Source organism: Opisthocomus hoazin, chromosome 13 (assembly GCF_030867145.1).
Source record: "Opisthocomus hoazin isolate bOpiHoa1 chromosome 13, bOpiHoa1.hap1, whole genome shotgun sequence".
NCBI classification, from domain to species: domain Eukaryota; kingdom Metazoa; phylum Chordata; class Aves; order Opisthocomiformes; family Opisthocomidae; genus Opisthocomus; species Opisthocomus hoazin.
This window is the reverse complement of record NC_134426.1, coordinates 19,005,426-19,019,892: the sequence shown is the minus strand read 5'-3', so window position 1 is coordinate 19,019,892 and position 14,467 is coordinate 19,005,426. Positions and strand designations below refer to the sequence as shown.

Here is a 14,467-nt window from a genome sequence, read left to right as displayed (position 1 = left end):
GCAGGTGTTACCGTGCAATGCTTATAGTCTTTGCCTTCTGTTAACCAAAGGAATCTCCAGAATCTGCTGATCCTGACTGCCATTAAGGCTGACCGCACTCGTGTGATGGAATACATCAATCGGCTGGATAACTATGACGCCCCAGATATTGCAAACATTGCCATCAGTAATGAGCTGTATGAAGAAGCCTTTGCTATATTCAGAAAATTTGATGTTAATACTTCAGCAATTCAGGTGAGGCCTGGTTCTTGCATGAAAGTATAGAATGGTAGTAGTAGAGAGAATGGGAAGTGTACTGTTATATTGATTTTCACTTAAATCATTGGGACTTGAGAGTACAATTTCCATATGATACCAGGTTGCAGGAAAAAGTGGGATTATGCACAAAGCATAGCAAAACAAAGTCAAAATACTGACTTCAGAGGCTGATCTGTTCAAAGGAATCACAAAATATTGGGTTGTTGCACTGTACGCTTGGGGGGGGTGTGCTGCATTTGATTGGGAGTGGCTGCCATAAGGCAGAGGGAAAACAGCAGTAAGAGTCTTATTCTTGCTGCTTATACTTCACTGGACAGAAACGGCTGTTCTAAAAGCAGTTAGCTTCATATTGCTTACAGAGAACAGCATATGCAGTTGAAGGAAGAGTTCTGCTAAAAGGACAGTGTTAGAAAGCTTTGATTTTTAACCTGCAACTTCAATTTTCAAACAGGTGCTGATTGAGCACATTGGCAACTTAGACCGTGCTTATGAATTTGCAGAGAGATGTAATGAACCAGCAGTATGGAGCCAGCTAGCCAGAGCACAGCTTCAAAAGGACCTGGTGAAAGAAGCCATTGACTCCTATATAAAGGCAGATGATCCATCTGCCTACATGGAAGTTGTTCAAGCAGCTAATAGAAATGGTAAGGCAAAGCATCCTCAAACTAAAGACTGTTTGGATATGAGCTAGGCTATTGCATCTACATCGAGCAGCAGGGATTCTTGAGACTTACAAATTCTGTTTTGGAGGAAATGGGAGCAGTCAGTACATGGAATGGGTGAGTCAATTGGATGAGTTTAGTGAGATTCCCATCAACAAGCTCGTCTGTGTTGCTACACCAAAGATAGACCTTCACGTGGAGATAACTTACTGTTACATAAAATATAGCAAAGCATAATATTTAGTTGTTTGTGGCAGGATTGCTTGCCAGCTGGATTGTAGAATTGTTCCAAGAAGTTCAACCTTACATGAAGGTGACTTGGTGTTTAGCAGGGAATTTCTTAACTCAGATGCAAATGGCTTAGTATCATGGTGGAGTCGATCCTTGAAACTAGTGAAAACCCTAAGGTGAGCAATACAGAATGACTAAACAGGATCTTAAATATCTCTTCTCTCCAAGATAACTGGGAGGACCTAGTCAAGTTCTTACAGATGGCCAGGAAGAAGGCTAGAGAGTCTTATGTAGAGACGGAACTTATTTTTGCTTTGGCAAAAACTAATCGTCTGTCAGAACTGGAGGAGTTTATTAGTGGCCCTAATAATGCCCATATACAACAGGTATGTCTTGATCCACAGTTCTATGTATGACTTGCTGCTTAGTTGACTCCTGATTCTTGCTGTTACCCTTGTTACCGTGGACTCCTAATCCAGGTCGGTGATCGCTGTTATGAAGAGGGGATGTATGAAGCGGCAAAACTACTTTACAACAATGTATCTAACTTTGCTCGTCTGGCATCTACCTTGGTGCACCTTGGAGAGTATCAAGCAGCAGTGGACAGTGGCCGCAAAGCCAACAGCACAAGGACTTGGAAGGAGGTAACTTAACTTGTGGTTTTTAATAGTCTGCAGAATGTGTTCTACTGTTGTTTCTGAGCATGTTGCTCTAAAATGTAATTGGACTTTCTTGCTCTGTCAGTAATGAGGGAATTAAAGAATAGTTAATTCATAATGATTACAATTAGCTGTGATAGTAGCTTGGTAACTTTCTGGCTACAGAGTGTGTTTGTAGCTTTAAGGTGTCCTCTTAACCGTGATAATAGAGCTTAATTTCAAAACAGTGTAAAATGAATGCCAGAGATCTTAATTCTAGAGCAAACATTATGGAAGTACCTATTTGGAACTGTATGTAAATCTCAAATTTGTAAAGTTTTGCTAATTTTCCCTTTAAGGGGATTAAGCATTGCAGTATTCTCCTGTAGCTGACTGTTTGCTAACTCTGATTACAGGTATGCTTCGCCTGTGTGGATGGAAAAGAATTCCGCTTGGCACAGATCTGTGGCTTACACATAGTCATCCATGCTGATGAACTTGAAGAGCTGATCAGTTACTATCAGGTTAGATCATTGTTAATATCCTAGAGGACTTCAGACAGCATACTTTTATCCACTAGTAAAGCGTTCACAGATAAAACGTGATGCCCTGTGGGGTGATCTTCAAATTCTTCTTCCATCTCCATTTCCTAATAGCTGCATGTATTTTCTTCTGTAGTAAATGGAAGGATGATAGCTTTCGCTGTCCCTTCTTTCACAATTCTGCTGACTCATTGGAGTCATGTCTTACAAGTCTAAGCACTCTCATTTGGAGAGAAAATCAAAGCATGTTGAATTTAAGGAAATATGCATTTTAGCAAGCTTTAAGTGCCAGCTGGTCATGAATTTGTAATTAATCCTTATTTTCCTAACATCCAGGATCGTGGCTACTTTGAAGAACTGATTGCCCTTTTGGAAGCTGCTTTGGGCCTAGAGCGTGCTCACATGGGAATGTTTACTGAACTTGCAATCTTATACTCCAAATTCAAACCTCAGAAAATGAGGGAACATCTGGAGCTCTTCTGGTCTAGAGTTAATATTCCAAAGGTATGTAGTAAGGTAGCTACACTGCATGTGAAGTTGGGAAGCTGTCAGTGGATCAAGCTGACTGATTTCTTGTTGTATCAGGTGCTCAGAGCTGCAGAACAGGCTCATCTGTGGGCAGAACTTGTATTCCTCTATGACAAGTATGAGGAGTATGACAACGCAATAATTACTATGATGAATCATCCCACTGATGCCTGGAAAGAAGGGCAGTTTAAAGATATAATCGCCAAGGTGAGTAACTAGTTAACTGAATCGGTGCTGAAAGTTTCTTTAAGAACAGAGGCAAAAATGCACAACAGAATCACAGTTGCGAAAATGTTTGGTTAAGCTAATACTCAGTTTTTCTGCTGTACTTTGAACAACTTCCAGTCAGTTTAGTACAAGAATTAATCTGATAATCTTATACCCTTTGTCTGCTGCTGTGCAGTACATTGAGTGACAGCAGCTAGGCCAGGATGTTTTCAGAGACTGCTCAGGATCACAGGGCACAAGCAAGAGGCATAACCTCCTTAATACCTTTGAGCTGACTGCTGTCTTACTCCGAGGCCGTGACTGTGCTTGAAAGATCTCTGCAAATGTTTCCAGCTGTTTCGGTGGGACAGTTGCAGTGGGCAGTCCCATGAGTGCAGCAGACAACAGTGAATTGATGCATAGTTTAGACAAGGTGTTGAAGTCTCAAATCTTATTGGTCTTCTGGGTTTTAGGGTGACAACTTAGACTGGTTAAGACTACAGCCTTTACTGGCTTCAGAAGATCAACAAATGGTCACATTAATTCTAGTGGTCTGCTTGTGCCAGGATCTCTTAACTAGAGGGTTAGAGTTGGTTTGTACTACCCCTGGTACCTTGTGACTTCACTGTCTGGAAGCAGATGCCACAAAAACGATCATAAGATTGAACAAGAATTCTGCATGTAAGTGTGACACGTCTGGCCTCTAAAAGGAAACTTAAGCTTTTGAGTCATATAAACCTTGTGCTGAGTTAAGTGATCCAAACTAAGCACCTTAGGCTTACTTGTGTTTGAAACTAACTAGTTTCTAACCATGCAGGTGGCCAATGTGGAACTGTACTATAAAGCCTTGCAGTTCTACTTAGACTACAAACCTCTGCTGATCAATGATCTCCTGCTTGTATTATCTCCGCGACTGGATCACACCAGGACTGTCAATTTTTTCTCAAAGGTGAGTTTGGTATGTAGTAGATGAGTAAGAAATCCTGTTGGTTGAGACACTCCACTCCCTCTGGCTGGAAAAAAGGTTTGACATCCATCAGGTGGTTCTGCCTCCAGTGTAAAGGACTGAGAAGCAGTCCAATCATAGCTTGATATGGGAAACACTGGAAGAGTTAGCATAACTGTCTTAGGAGGCTGTTTTACTTCTGGCAATACAAGGTGCCTTGTCTGAAGGATCCTGATGGTAAGCACAAACTCTTGTAAATAACAAGTAGGAACCTGTTTCAGGAGTATGAAGTGACGGAATTGATATACTTAATCTTGTATTGGAATCACCTTAATTCCAGGTTAATCAGCTACTTTTGGTAAAGCCTTATCTGCGCTCAGTCCAGAACCACAACAACAAAGGAGTTAACGAAGCTCTGAACAACCTCTTAACAGAGGAGGAAGATTACCAGGTGAGCCCCATAAAATAGATTGCTAGGCCTGAGGGATGCTCCTCTTTCTGCAACAAAAACAGGCCACAGTTTGTTTGTTCCCCATCTGGCACAGTAATTCCCTTGTGTAGAAGATAACTTCTGCAATGCAACAGTAGTGGGGCTCAAATCAGACCCTTTGTGGGCAGGAGTCTTGAGACACTCATTATTTGCAGACAAAGCAGATGCCACAGTTATTTCTCTCAGAACAACAGACTTCAAAGATCTATATTAGGTATGTACTCTACTGGGCAGCACTTCTGTAAACACACTTGCTTCTGGCCCGATTGGCTGCTATTTGGAAGAATACGCTTTGTCTTCTGAAAGTAATTAGCTTTTCTGTTCTGTCAAGCGAAGTCAGTATGACTGAGTTAGCATCTTGCTTCGTTAAAAATAATCTTGTGGAGGGATACATGAAATAAGCAGGGTAAACAAGCTGTAGCCGTAGTGTCAACATCCAGCAGGCAGAACCTAAACACTTGTGCACCATGCTTAGATGCTTCTCTACTGTAGTTCTTGCCTGCTACCACCTGGAAGCATGTGTAACCACAGTTCTCTCAAACAGGGCTTGAGAGCTTCCATTGATGCCTACGACAACTTTGATAACATAACATTGGCTCAGCGTCTGGAAAAGCATGAACTAATTGAATTTAGGCGTATTGCAGCATACTTGTATAAGGGTAACAATCGCTGGAAACAGAGTGTGGAGCTGTGCAAGAAAGACCGTCTCTATAAGGTGAGTTGATGCAGCCTTTCTCTGACTGTCAGGAAGTGAGCCATGAAGTATAGATCTCCTGAATACTGAATGTGTTTTGTTAGTTCCAGATCTGGAGTTCTAATTAGTCTTAGCCCTTCAGTTGAAGTTTAAGGAAAGACTCTTAGAGCAGAAGCATTTGCAATTTGAAATGCATATCGTATATCTGATTTCATAATTTTATCCTGTACTTGGAGATCTGTCTGTATCAATCAATGGCATCTGTACAGTTTTCCATATCGGCAAGGAACATCCTCTGTGGAGCTGAAGACTTATGCCCTTGTCAGGATACAGATGAAACATGATTACAGTGGTATAGTCTTCAAGCCTGTAGTGAGTTCACATGGGCCGGTTTTTGACTACTCTGTAGGAGAGCTGGCAAATAGTCTTCTGTCCTGATGCGTAGCAAGCAGTTGATGCAATAATCTCTTCTGCTCTGGGTGATCTTTAATGTCTAATGGTGAAGTAGGTAGGATACCAGAAAGATTGTTTATCTTGTCTGTTACAAAACTAAGCAAAATCTCGTCAGGCCACTTCAAGTACTTGAGGAAAGCCTGTTGGATACTGTTAATACAAGTATCTGGGTTGCCTCAAAATACGATGACATAACTGAGTGTGTGTACTGTAGCTTGGCTTCTACAGAACATGCGTGGTGTTGTTAAAGACTAACTTCATGGTATGCCAAATACCTGGCTTATCTAGCAGTAACATGCACATAATCATAGAATCGTAGGTTGGAAACAATCTCTAAGATCATGAAGTCCAACCATCAGCCCAACACCACCATGCCTACTAAACCATGTCCTGAAGTGCCACATCTACATGTTCTTTGAACACCTCCAGGGATGGGGACTCCACCACTGCCCTGGGCAGCCTGCTCCAATGCCTGACCACTCCTCCAGTAAAGAAATTTTTCTTTATATCCAGTCTAAACCTCCCCTGATGCAACTTGAGGCCATTGCCTCTCATCCTACCACTAGTTACCTGGGAGAAGAGACCAACACCCACCTCACTGCAACCTCCTTTCAGATAGTTGTAGAGAGTAATGAGGTCCCCCCTCAGCCTCCTCTTCTCCAGACTAAACAGCCACAGCTCCCTCAGTTGCTTCTCATAAGGCTCGTTCTCCAGACCCCTCACCAGTCTCGTTACCCTTCTCTGGACACGCTCCAGCAACTCAATGTCCTGCTTGTAGCCCCAAATTGAACACAGTACTCAAGGTGTGGCCTCACCAGTGCTGAGTACAGGGGCACGATCCCCTCCCTGCTCCTGCTGGCCACACTATTCCTGATACAAGCCAGGATGCTGTTGGCCTTCTTGGCCACCTGGGCATACTGCTGGCTCATGTTCAGCTGGCTGTCAACCAGCACCCCAAGGTCCTTCTCTGCCAGGCAGCTTTCCAGCCACTCCTCCCCAAGCCTGTATCATTGCATGGGGTTGTTGTGACCAAAGTGCAGGACCTCATATAGTTGCCCTCAGCCCATCGATCCAGCCTGTCCAGATCCCTCTGCAGAGCCTTCCTACCCTCAAGCAGATCAACACTCCCACCCAGCTTGGTGTCATCTGCAAACTTACTGAGGGAGCACTCGATCCCCTCATCCAGATCATTGATAAATTTATTTAACAAGACCAGACCCAAAACTGAGCCCTGGGGAACACCACTTGTGACTGGCCCCCAGCTGGATTTGAGTCCATTCACCACCACTCTCTGGGCTTTGTCTTTCAACCAGTTCTTTATCCAGCAAAGAGTACACCTATCCAAACCATGGGCAGCTAGTGTCTCCAGGAGGATGCTGTGTCAAAGGCCTTACTAAATTCCAGGTAGACAACATCCACAGCCTTTCCCTCATCCACTAGAGCAGGTCACCTGGTCATAGAAGGAGATTAGGTTAGTCAGGCAGGACCTGCCTTTCACAAACCCATGCTGGCTGGGCCTGATCCCCTGGTTGTCCTTCACATGCCTGGTGAGCGCACTTAGGATGAATCGCTCCATAATCTTGCCCGGCACCAAGGTCAGGCTGACAGGCCTGTAGTTGCTGGGATCCTCCTTCTGGCCGTTCTTGCAGATGGGCGTTACACTGGCAATCCTTCAGTCATCTTGGACCTCCCCTGTTAGGCAGGACTGCTGATAAATGATGGAGAGTGGCTTGGTCAGCTCCTCTGCCATCTCCCTCAGCACACTTGGGTAGATCCCATCTGGTCCCATAGATTTGTAAGTGTGTGGGTTGCATAGCAGGTTGTTAACTGCTTCCTCCTGGATTATGGGAGGTTTGCTCTGCTCTCATTTCCTATCTTCCAGCACTGGGGGCTGACTACCTTGGGAATAACCAGTCTGACTATTAAAGACTGAGGCAAAGAAGGCATTAAGGACCTCAGCCTTTTCCTCATTGTTGGTGGCAGTATTCCCCCTCGCATCCAATAAGAGATGGAGATTCTTCTTGGTGTAGAGCAAGATGCTGACAGGCAAGGGTCAAGTTTAACTGTTGTTTTTTTCCGTAGGATGCTATGCAGTATGCTGCAGAGTCCAAAGATGCAGAACTAGCTGAGAAGCTGCTTCAGTGGTTCCTGGAAGAAGGCAAGCAGGAGTGCTTTGCAGCCTGCCTTTTCACATGTTATGACTTGCTGCACCCAGATGTAGTCCTTGAGTTGGCATGGAGGCATAACATCATGGACTTTGCAATGCCTTATTTCATCCAAGTGATGAGAGAGTACCTTACCAAAGTGAGTATTGCATAGGCTAAAAAGTTCAGACTTCTAGTCTTCTGGATGACTGGCATTATGCAAACCAGAGCTCCTTGCATGCATTTGGAATATTGTTGTTCCTCATAAATTAAGTCTGCTAGGAAGTTCTGTGGGTGTAATAGCTTCAGGCTAGCTAGTGAAATTGATAAATATATGCCTTGGGACTTGAAAGAGGTCTAGTTAATCTCTTGCTTTTAACAGTGGACATAAGCAACTGTGTGCTTTTCAGAGCAGATCCATAATTGATGAAGCTGAAGACTTGGTGAGGACAACCTGTATCACTCTGCTTCATGTAACTATGACAGTACTCTGATTTCTTGTTACATAGAAGATAGATTTTGAGTAACTAATAGTACACACTATTCCTGCATCAGCTGTAGGAGTAAACTGCTGAAGATGATTTCTTATTTTTTAAGTGGAAACAGAACTTTAGATGCATATTCTGGCTGTACAATTCGGGTACCAATATCCAGTCCTCAGTTGAGAGAGAAGAGAGATTCTGATCACGTGTGGTCCTGAAATGCTTGTCTCGACCAGCTCTAAGATAGTAAACTAAGATGCTTCCTTAGAAGGCTCTGGAGTTGCATAGGGCATCGCAGTAAAGAACTTTATTAAAATGAATAATCTAAAAGTGACTACTTCAGGTTGCCTCTAATCAGTCATGTTAAGTATTCCCCTCTGAATTTTCTTGCAGGTTGATGGGCTGTTCTATAAGGTGACACTCTGATTTCAAACTCTTTGTGTTCATTTGTGTCCCTCAATATCCTAGGATTCTTTTACAGGAATCTAGTTGTAGCTTCTGCCAGAAGAGCAGTGTAATTTAGCTCTAACTCATTTCCTGTTCACTGTCTAATGCTAAAGGATAACTATTCACAAGCAACTTGAAAATCCAACCAGATGGATGATTCTTCCCCTCCTCATGGGAAACAGAAGCAAGTGATTGAAGAGAACTTGAGTGTTTGGGCTCCTGTTCACTGCATTACGGATATCTTGTGGCAGGGAGGATGTTGTTCATGAGTAAACAAAAGTAGTTGCCACATAACAGGATGTGATCTAAGTGCACGTTGCTTATTATGCTGTAAATTACCAAAGTGTGCGACCTTTCAGGCATGGTGAGTTTGAACAGTAGCATAAAGCTTCTTTAAACTCCTTGCCTGTTACCGTGATGAAAGTACTTGTGCAGATCTTAAACTCCTCCTCTTCCTCATATTCCACTAAGGAGAAACTTGCCACACAAGCTCACCTGTACCATTCCATGTGAGGTTTAGGTCTATCATCATGGTATTTAAATGGCTGGTTGGATTTACAAGTAATCACGTGTACTAAATACGGGATAACTTGCCAGAAGGAAAATCTGCATGGTACAAGTGGTTTACAGCAGAACTAATTTAGTCTGTTGAATTAACTGCAAAACATGGAATTAGAGAATGGGCTTTATAAATGTGTTATGTCTAAAATTGTCATGTAACTAACTTCAAAAGTCTGAAAGAATAGATTAGTTTGTCAGCGGGGGTGTGTATATCTTCTAGAAGTTATCTTCCTTTTATGCAGAAGAAAGTGTTAAAGCACAGAATGGCATATGTCCCAGAAGGGGCCAGGCACACAGTGTGATGATACTTGTTTGGAAACCTTTTGAACAACTTCACTTCTAGGCAGCAAATCAGACGGATGTTTATAGGCTTTCCTGGAGAACCTTTCTTGTCCCTTCTTCAGGGCGGCTGCTCTCAGCATTCTTGTTGTTTCTCCAACAGAGGGAGTAACTGCACTTTTGTTTCAAGTTCCTTAGTGCTTTAGGGGCAGTAAAGAAGAAAGTGTAGTCCAGGAGAGAGTAGGAATCCCAGATCCTGAGTAAAGCAGTACAGTAGTTTGAAACTGGTAGCTGTCAATTGCTCTGATGGTAGTATGGATAATGTTTCTAATATAAATACTTAGTGTTATCCTGAAGAGCTGTTAAGCTGACATCTATAAATGAACCAGTTAAAGACCTACTGCCACTCAAGTTGTTGATTTGGGTTGCGGACTTCAAAAAGTCCAGGAAACCATTAAATGCCACATCTAGATAACATCTCGAAAGTATAATAGAGACCCCTCTTGCAGCACTCTTCAGACAAGATAAGATTCTTGCAAGGGGAAAGGAGGATGAGGAGCAGCTGAAATATAGCATTGGGCTAAATGTAGGTTTGGCCAGGGTGTTAGTACTGCCTGTATATACGCGTGAAGCTGTGTGATTTTTATGCCTGACAGTCTTAAATCTCGATGGTTTGTTTATGGAAGATATAACTTGTTAAACCTGAGAGAAGGAAGGTCTTGTTGCCATCTCAGATTACTCTCCCCACCCCCAATTCAAAGTTGTGTTCAGGCTCCTGCTTTACTGTAGCACTTTCACAAATGTGTTTAGCATGAACAGAGCTTTATTTGGCAAACACTGGGATCTGTATAAAGCTGATACTACTAGACCACTTTCCATGAGTGTTCTAGTTTTCTCTGAAAGGAGTCTATGTGAATACTAGTGCAGTTAAACCATTACCCTGCAGCCCAGGTTAGGCTGTAGACCTAGATAAGATCAAACTTCATGGGTCTGGAATATTTTGGCCCTCTCATTGAAGGGGAGAGGGATTGCATGTTAATAGATAAGTGTAGATCAGGCCCGTTTGAGATGATGCTTGAAACTGCAAGCTCCAGCTGAACAATCTGATGGGCTTGTCCTCTGGGCTGTAGAGTTACCAGTGACTAGAATAGGGCCCCAAAAAGTGCTTCATTTGAAGGTAATTATGATTTCTGCTGCATTTGACAACTGTTGGTTATTGCAATAAACCTAAAGCAACTGCAAGGGCAGGTTTACAGTGTAGCTTGCTCGGAACAGGCAGACTTTTGTAGTGTCCAACTTGGACTAATAAAAAGGACACCTTAGAGCTAAGGTACCAGGCATGAAAAGCCTCACATGATGGTGCAATTCCTAGACAAGGCCTTCATACATCTCCTGTTCACTTCAATGTAGGTGGATAAACTTGATGCTTCTGAAAGCCTAAGAAAAGAAGAGGAACAAGTAACTGAACCCACTCCAATAGTATTTGGTAGGTGAAAGACTTGGTTTTAATTGATTACCTGTTGACACTCTGGTCTATCTTTGTAGAGGTAACTTAAATGACTACCTCCCGTTGAAGTAAACTGGTTTCAACTACATAGTAAAATGGTTGTCTCTGCTAGATGAACTGCATAAGTTGAAGTGACATCTCACTCTTACAGTACTTCTACTCTTCAGCTAAAGTATTGCTCCTCTTACATGGCTTAGACCTCTAGCTTAGGAATAGTCTTTTAGTAACAGGATGGGGAATACCAAGGTGTGCACAGCCCCAGGAATAACTTACAAAGCATGCAAATTCCTCCTGTTATTCCTGTCTAAGAAGAATGTCTGCCTTCTGCTCTTCCAAGTAGAAAGGCAGACTGGCTTTCTAGTTCGCCCATTTTGAGACATGTGCAGCCAAAAAAACATGGCTGTCCTCAAGTGTGCTGCTATTTTAGAAGCCCTTCTGAAGAGGCATTCTGCTAACAAGCACCTAGAAGTTGCTGGTAAGGGAAGGATGTGACTGGTTCATGGTCTGATGTAAATGTTAACCTGAATTTAACATATGCATGAGGCATGTGTGCTCCTAGTGATGAAGATGGATCTGTCAAAGTATGTTTGGGCCTTTTGCAACACTCTCCAGTCTGAGACCTAACAGACCTAACTTTGCTTCAATTGCTTTACTTTTCATTTCTGACCACGCATGGGTTAAATAGTATCAGTTTGTTCTGATTTTCAGTATGGTCTCTTGAAAACAAGCCAGGTTTACCATGCCCTCAGGATCAGTTGATACTCATCTTCCCTCTGATTCCTGCCTTGCTTTTGTAGTTTCTGGTAGCAAGAGCAGATGGCCTGGGTGCACACTCTGTGGTGCATGTTGAGTAATAGTGTGACTTGCTAGCGTATGCTTGCACAGTGGCTGATTTTTAGCTAAAGCCTCATAATCCTGTCCCATAGTACAGCTAGCATTAGGGGAAGCTTGGGTTCTTGAACTAACTTTGTTTTTTTTCTCATGCTTTTCTAGGCCAGCAGTTGATGTTAACAGCAGGCCCCAGTGCAGTACCTCCCCAGGCAAACTTCCCATATGGATACACAGCGCCAGGATTCACCCAGCCACCTGTTTATGGTTTCAATATGTAACTAGTTCTGACAGACCTTCACTGTCTCTGTTCTCTTCCTTCCCGTCCCTTTTTAACTTCTCCAAGAAGTGTACAATGGTCCTAAAGGCACAGATGACCTTCAGTTGGCTGAACACACTTGCTGCCTGGCTCAGTGAGGAGACTTCAACAGGATGCCTGCTACTGTTATTTATTGATTATTGTCCGGTTACATTTCAGCCTCTGAAAGGCAGCTTTTGTTGATGACATTGTGAGACTCTTGTCTGAAGTTAAGGCACTATTTCACTAACTCATATAGCAATAACTGCTTGAAGCCAGGGGGAAGAGAGCATATTTTTCTTTCTTTTGCAAAGCCCATTGAAGGCAGCTGGGAAATTGCCTGGCACCAAGTTGTTAAAGCTTTAGCTGAAGCTACTGAAGTAGCAGGGTTGTTAACAATTCAGTGAAGCATCTCGTTAATAATGAATTGTTGAAAGCTTGTGTACATCTGACTACCCCATTTTATTTGCAGTCTTATGTGCAAAAGAAAATGGGCTTTCTAATTGTGCTCTGAATGTTTAGAGGAATATTGGGAAAGCTTCCATTTTCCTGGACAATAATGCTGTTGGGGTTTGCTGTTGGAGTCTGTTCTATATTTTCTGGAGTAGATATGAGACTTGAAGAAAATAAATCTTCTCATGCCAGAGAGCAAACACTTCCCAGATCTTTTTTGTATAACAAGAAGAGAGCATGTTACTTGTTGATGTTAAATGGTACTAAAGGAGACCTCAGCTATGTGTGGCAAGTGAACACAGGAGTGTGCATGGGTTGCCAAAGTACTGGAGATGCAAGAGCACAGTGTTAGGGTTGGGGAGGGGGACAGACTGCTAAAACATTGAGGCAATAGGCAGGGCCATAATCCTGACTCTTTATTTGCACCTTTAACTGATTCTGGCATTGGCTTCCTGCCACACCATGTTCTGACCCTTTCTGGTGGGCAGTCAGCACCACCTGAATTAACAGGGTGCAGTGACTCAGTTCTGCTATGCTGCAGTAGTATCAACAGCGTGTCCATCACCCACCTCTCTCTTTGAGAATGCCAACAGGGATGTATTATTACTTTGTGCCACTCTTCAAATACATGTATCATTAACGTTTTATGTACTTAGATAATGTATAATTTATGGTTATGAATCTTGTGCTAATTTTGAATATTATAAAAGTCCAACTATAAATGTAAAACTGCAGTATCCACTGTGTGGTTCTAGTCTTAATATCTGAGGGGTGGGGACCGGTTAGTAATAATACACTACCACTGCTAGCATCAGGTTTCTTCATCTGACAACTAAGGATGCCAGGCAGGAAAAAGGGAAACTGGTGGCAAGGCACCTAGCATAGATGGCTTAGCAATTAACTTGAAAGGGAGCTGCAGTCTTTTCACCAGACGCATCAGCACAGTGTCACGTGTGGAGGTCATGCTGCAGGAGGCAGTCACATGCTTACATGACTTCATTCACAGGACTGGAAAAGCTTCAGCCCAGTGCTGAGGGAAATGCTGCAGGTAGTCTTCCCCACTGAAATACATTAAGAGCAGGAGCAGTGGTAAGCTCCACCTCATACTGAATGCTGTTTGAACAGAGCAAAACATCTTTAAATGCCAACCACTAGAGACTGCCAGGGTGGTGAAATCGGTAGCAGCAGTGTCCACTTTCCTGCTTATGGGCCAGAGTGCGCCAAGAGTTGACGTAACATACTAACCTTAGCTTTGTACTGGTCAGCACTCAACAGCTTGAAATAATACTGAGCAGCTAATGAGTTCAGGCAAATCTGCACTCTGTCCAGATTTACTTGAGGCAGGAATTACCCAGGTAGCATGCTATTTTCCAGACACATGGTGCTTGTGTTTTCTAACTACTTCCTTGTGGGTCAAAAGTAATTTGGGTGAGGCAGCTGGAACTGAAGACCAGCTGGATTAGTAGGACTGTAGAAGTTTCCTTTCTTTCAACTTGAAAACTTGCTGTGAGTTCATAGCAACAATTACAAGCTGATGGTGGAATACAGTAAACTGCTAGATTAAATACTAGAACAGCTCATGACCTGTAGAGAATTGAGCTAGCCTGGGGATCTCAATAGCTGCAGTCTAGAAATCTAATTACTGGAATGACTGAGTTCTCAAGGAAAGGAAAGCTGCCAGCTCTGAACAGTCTTGCTTTAGTTGCTTTGGGTGGTGTCAGGAGGATGGGGCCAAGCTCTTTTCAGTGGTGCCCAGCAACAGGACAAGGGGCAATGGGCACAAACTGAAGCAGAGGAAGTTCCGTCTGAACATGAGGAA

The 14,467-nt window shown here is 43.0% G+C and overlaps 1 protein-coding gene across 5 annotated transcripts in view; it reads left to right on the top strand.

Annotated features, from left to right (window-relative positions):
* Positions 1-12,848, top strand: part of CLTCL1 (clathrin heavy chain like 1) — a 38,965-nt gene extending 26,117 nt beyond the window's left edge. Inside the window, exons 20-34 of one of the 5 annotated variants that reach the window (XM_075434270.1) lie at positions 51-234; positions 710-902; positions 1,380-1,537; positions 1,631-1,795; positions 2,206-2,313; positions 2,668-2,835; positions 2,917-3,066; positions 3,884-4,015; positions 4,353-4,463; positions 5,047-5,217; positions 7,732-7,953; positions 8,669-8,689; positions 10,973-11,052; positions 11,456-11,544; positions 12,063-12,848. In XM_075434270.1, coding sequence (XP_075290385.1) covers positions 51-234; positions 710-902; positions 1,380-1,537; positions 1,631-1,795; positions 2,206-2,313; positions 2,668-2,835; positions 2,917-3,066; positions 3,884-4,015; positions 4,353-4,463; positions 5,047-5,217; positions 7,732-7,953; positions 8,669-8,689; positions 10,973-11,052; positions 11,456-11,544; positions 12,063-12,178 — 2,068 coding nt within the window. In that variant the 3' untranslated portion in view covers positions 12,179-12,848. Of the gene's footprint in view, positions 1-50; positions 235-709; positions 903-1,379; positions 1,538-1,630; positions 1,796-2,205; positions 2,314-2,667; positions 2,836-2,916; positions 3,067-3,883; positions 4,016-4,352; positions 4,464-5,046; positions 5,218-7,731; positions 7,954-8,668; positions 8,690-10,972; positions 11,053-11,409; positions 11,545-12,062 lie in introns of those variants that run through there. The other 4 variants (XM_075434266.1, XM_075434268.1, XM_075434267.1 and 1 more) reach the window with 4 other exon arrangements.
* The last annotated feature ends 1,619 nt before the right edge of the window (positions 12,849-14,467 follow it).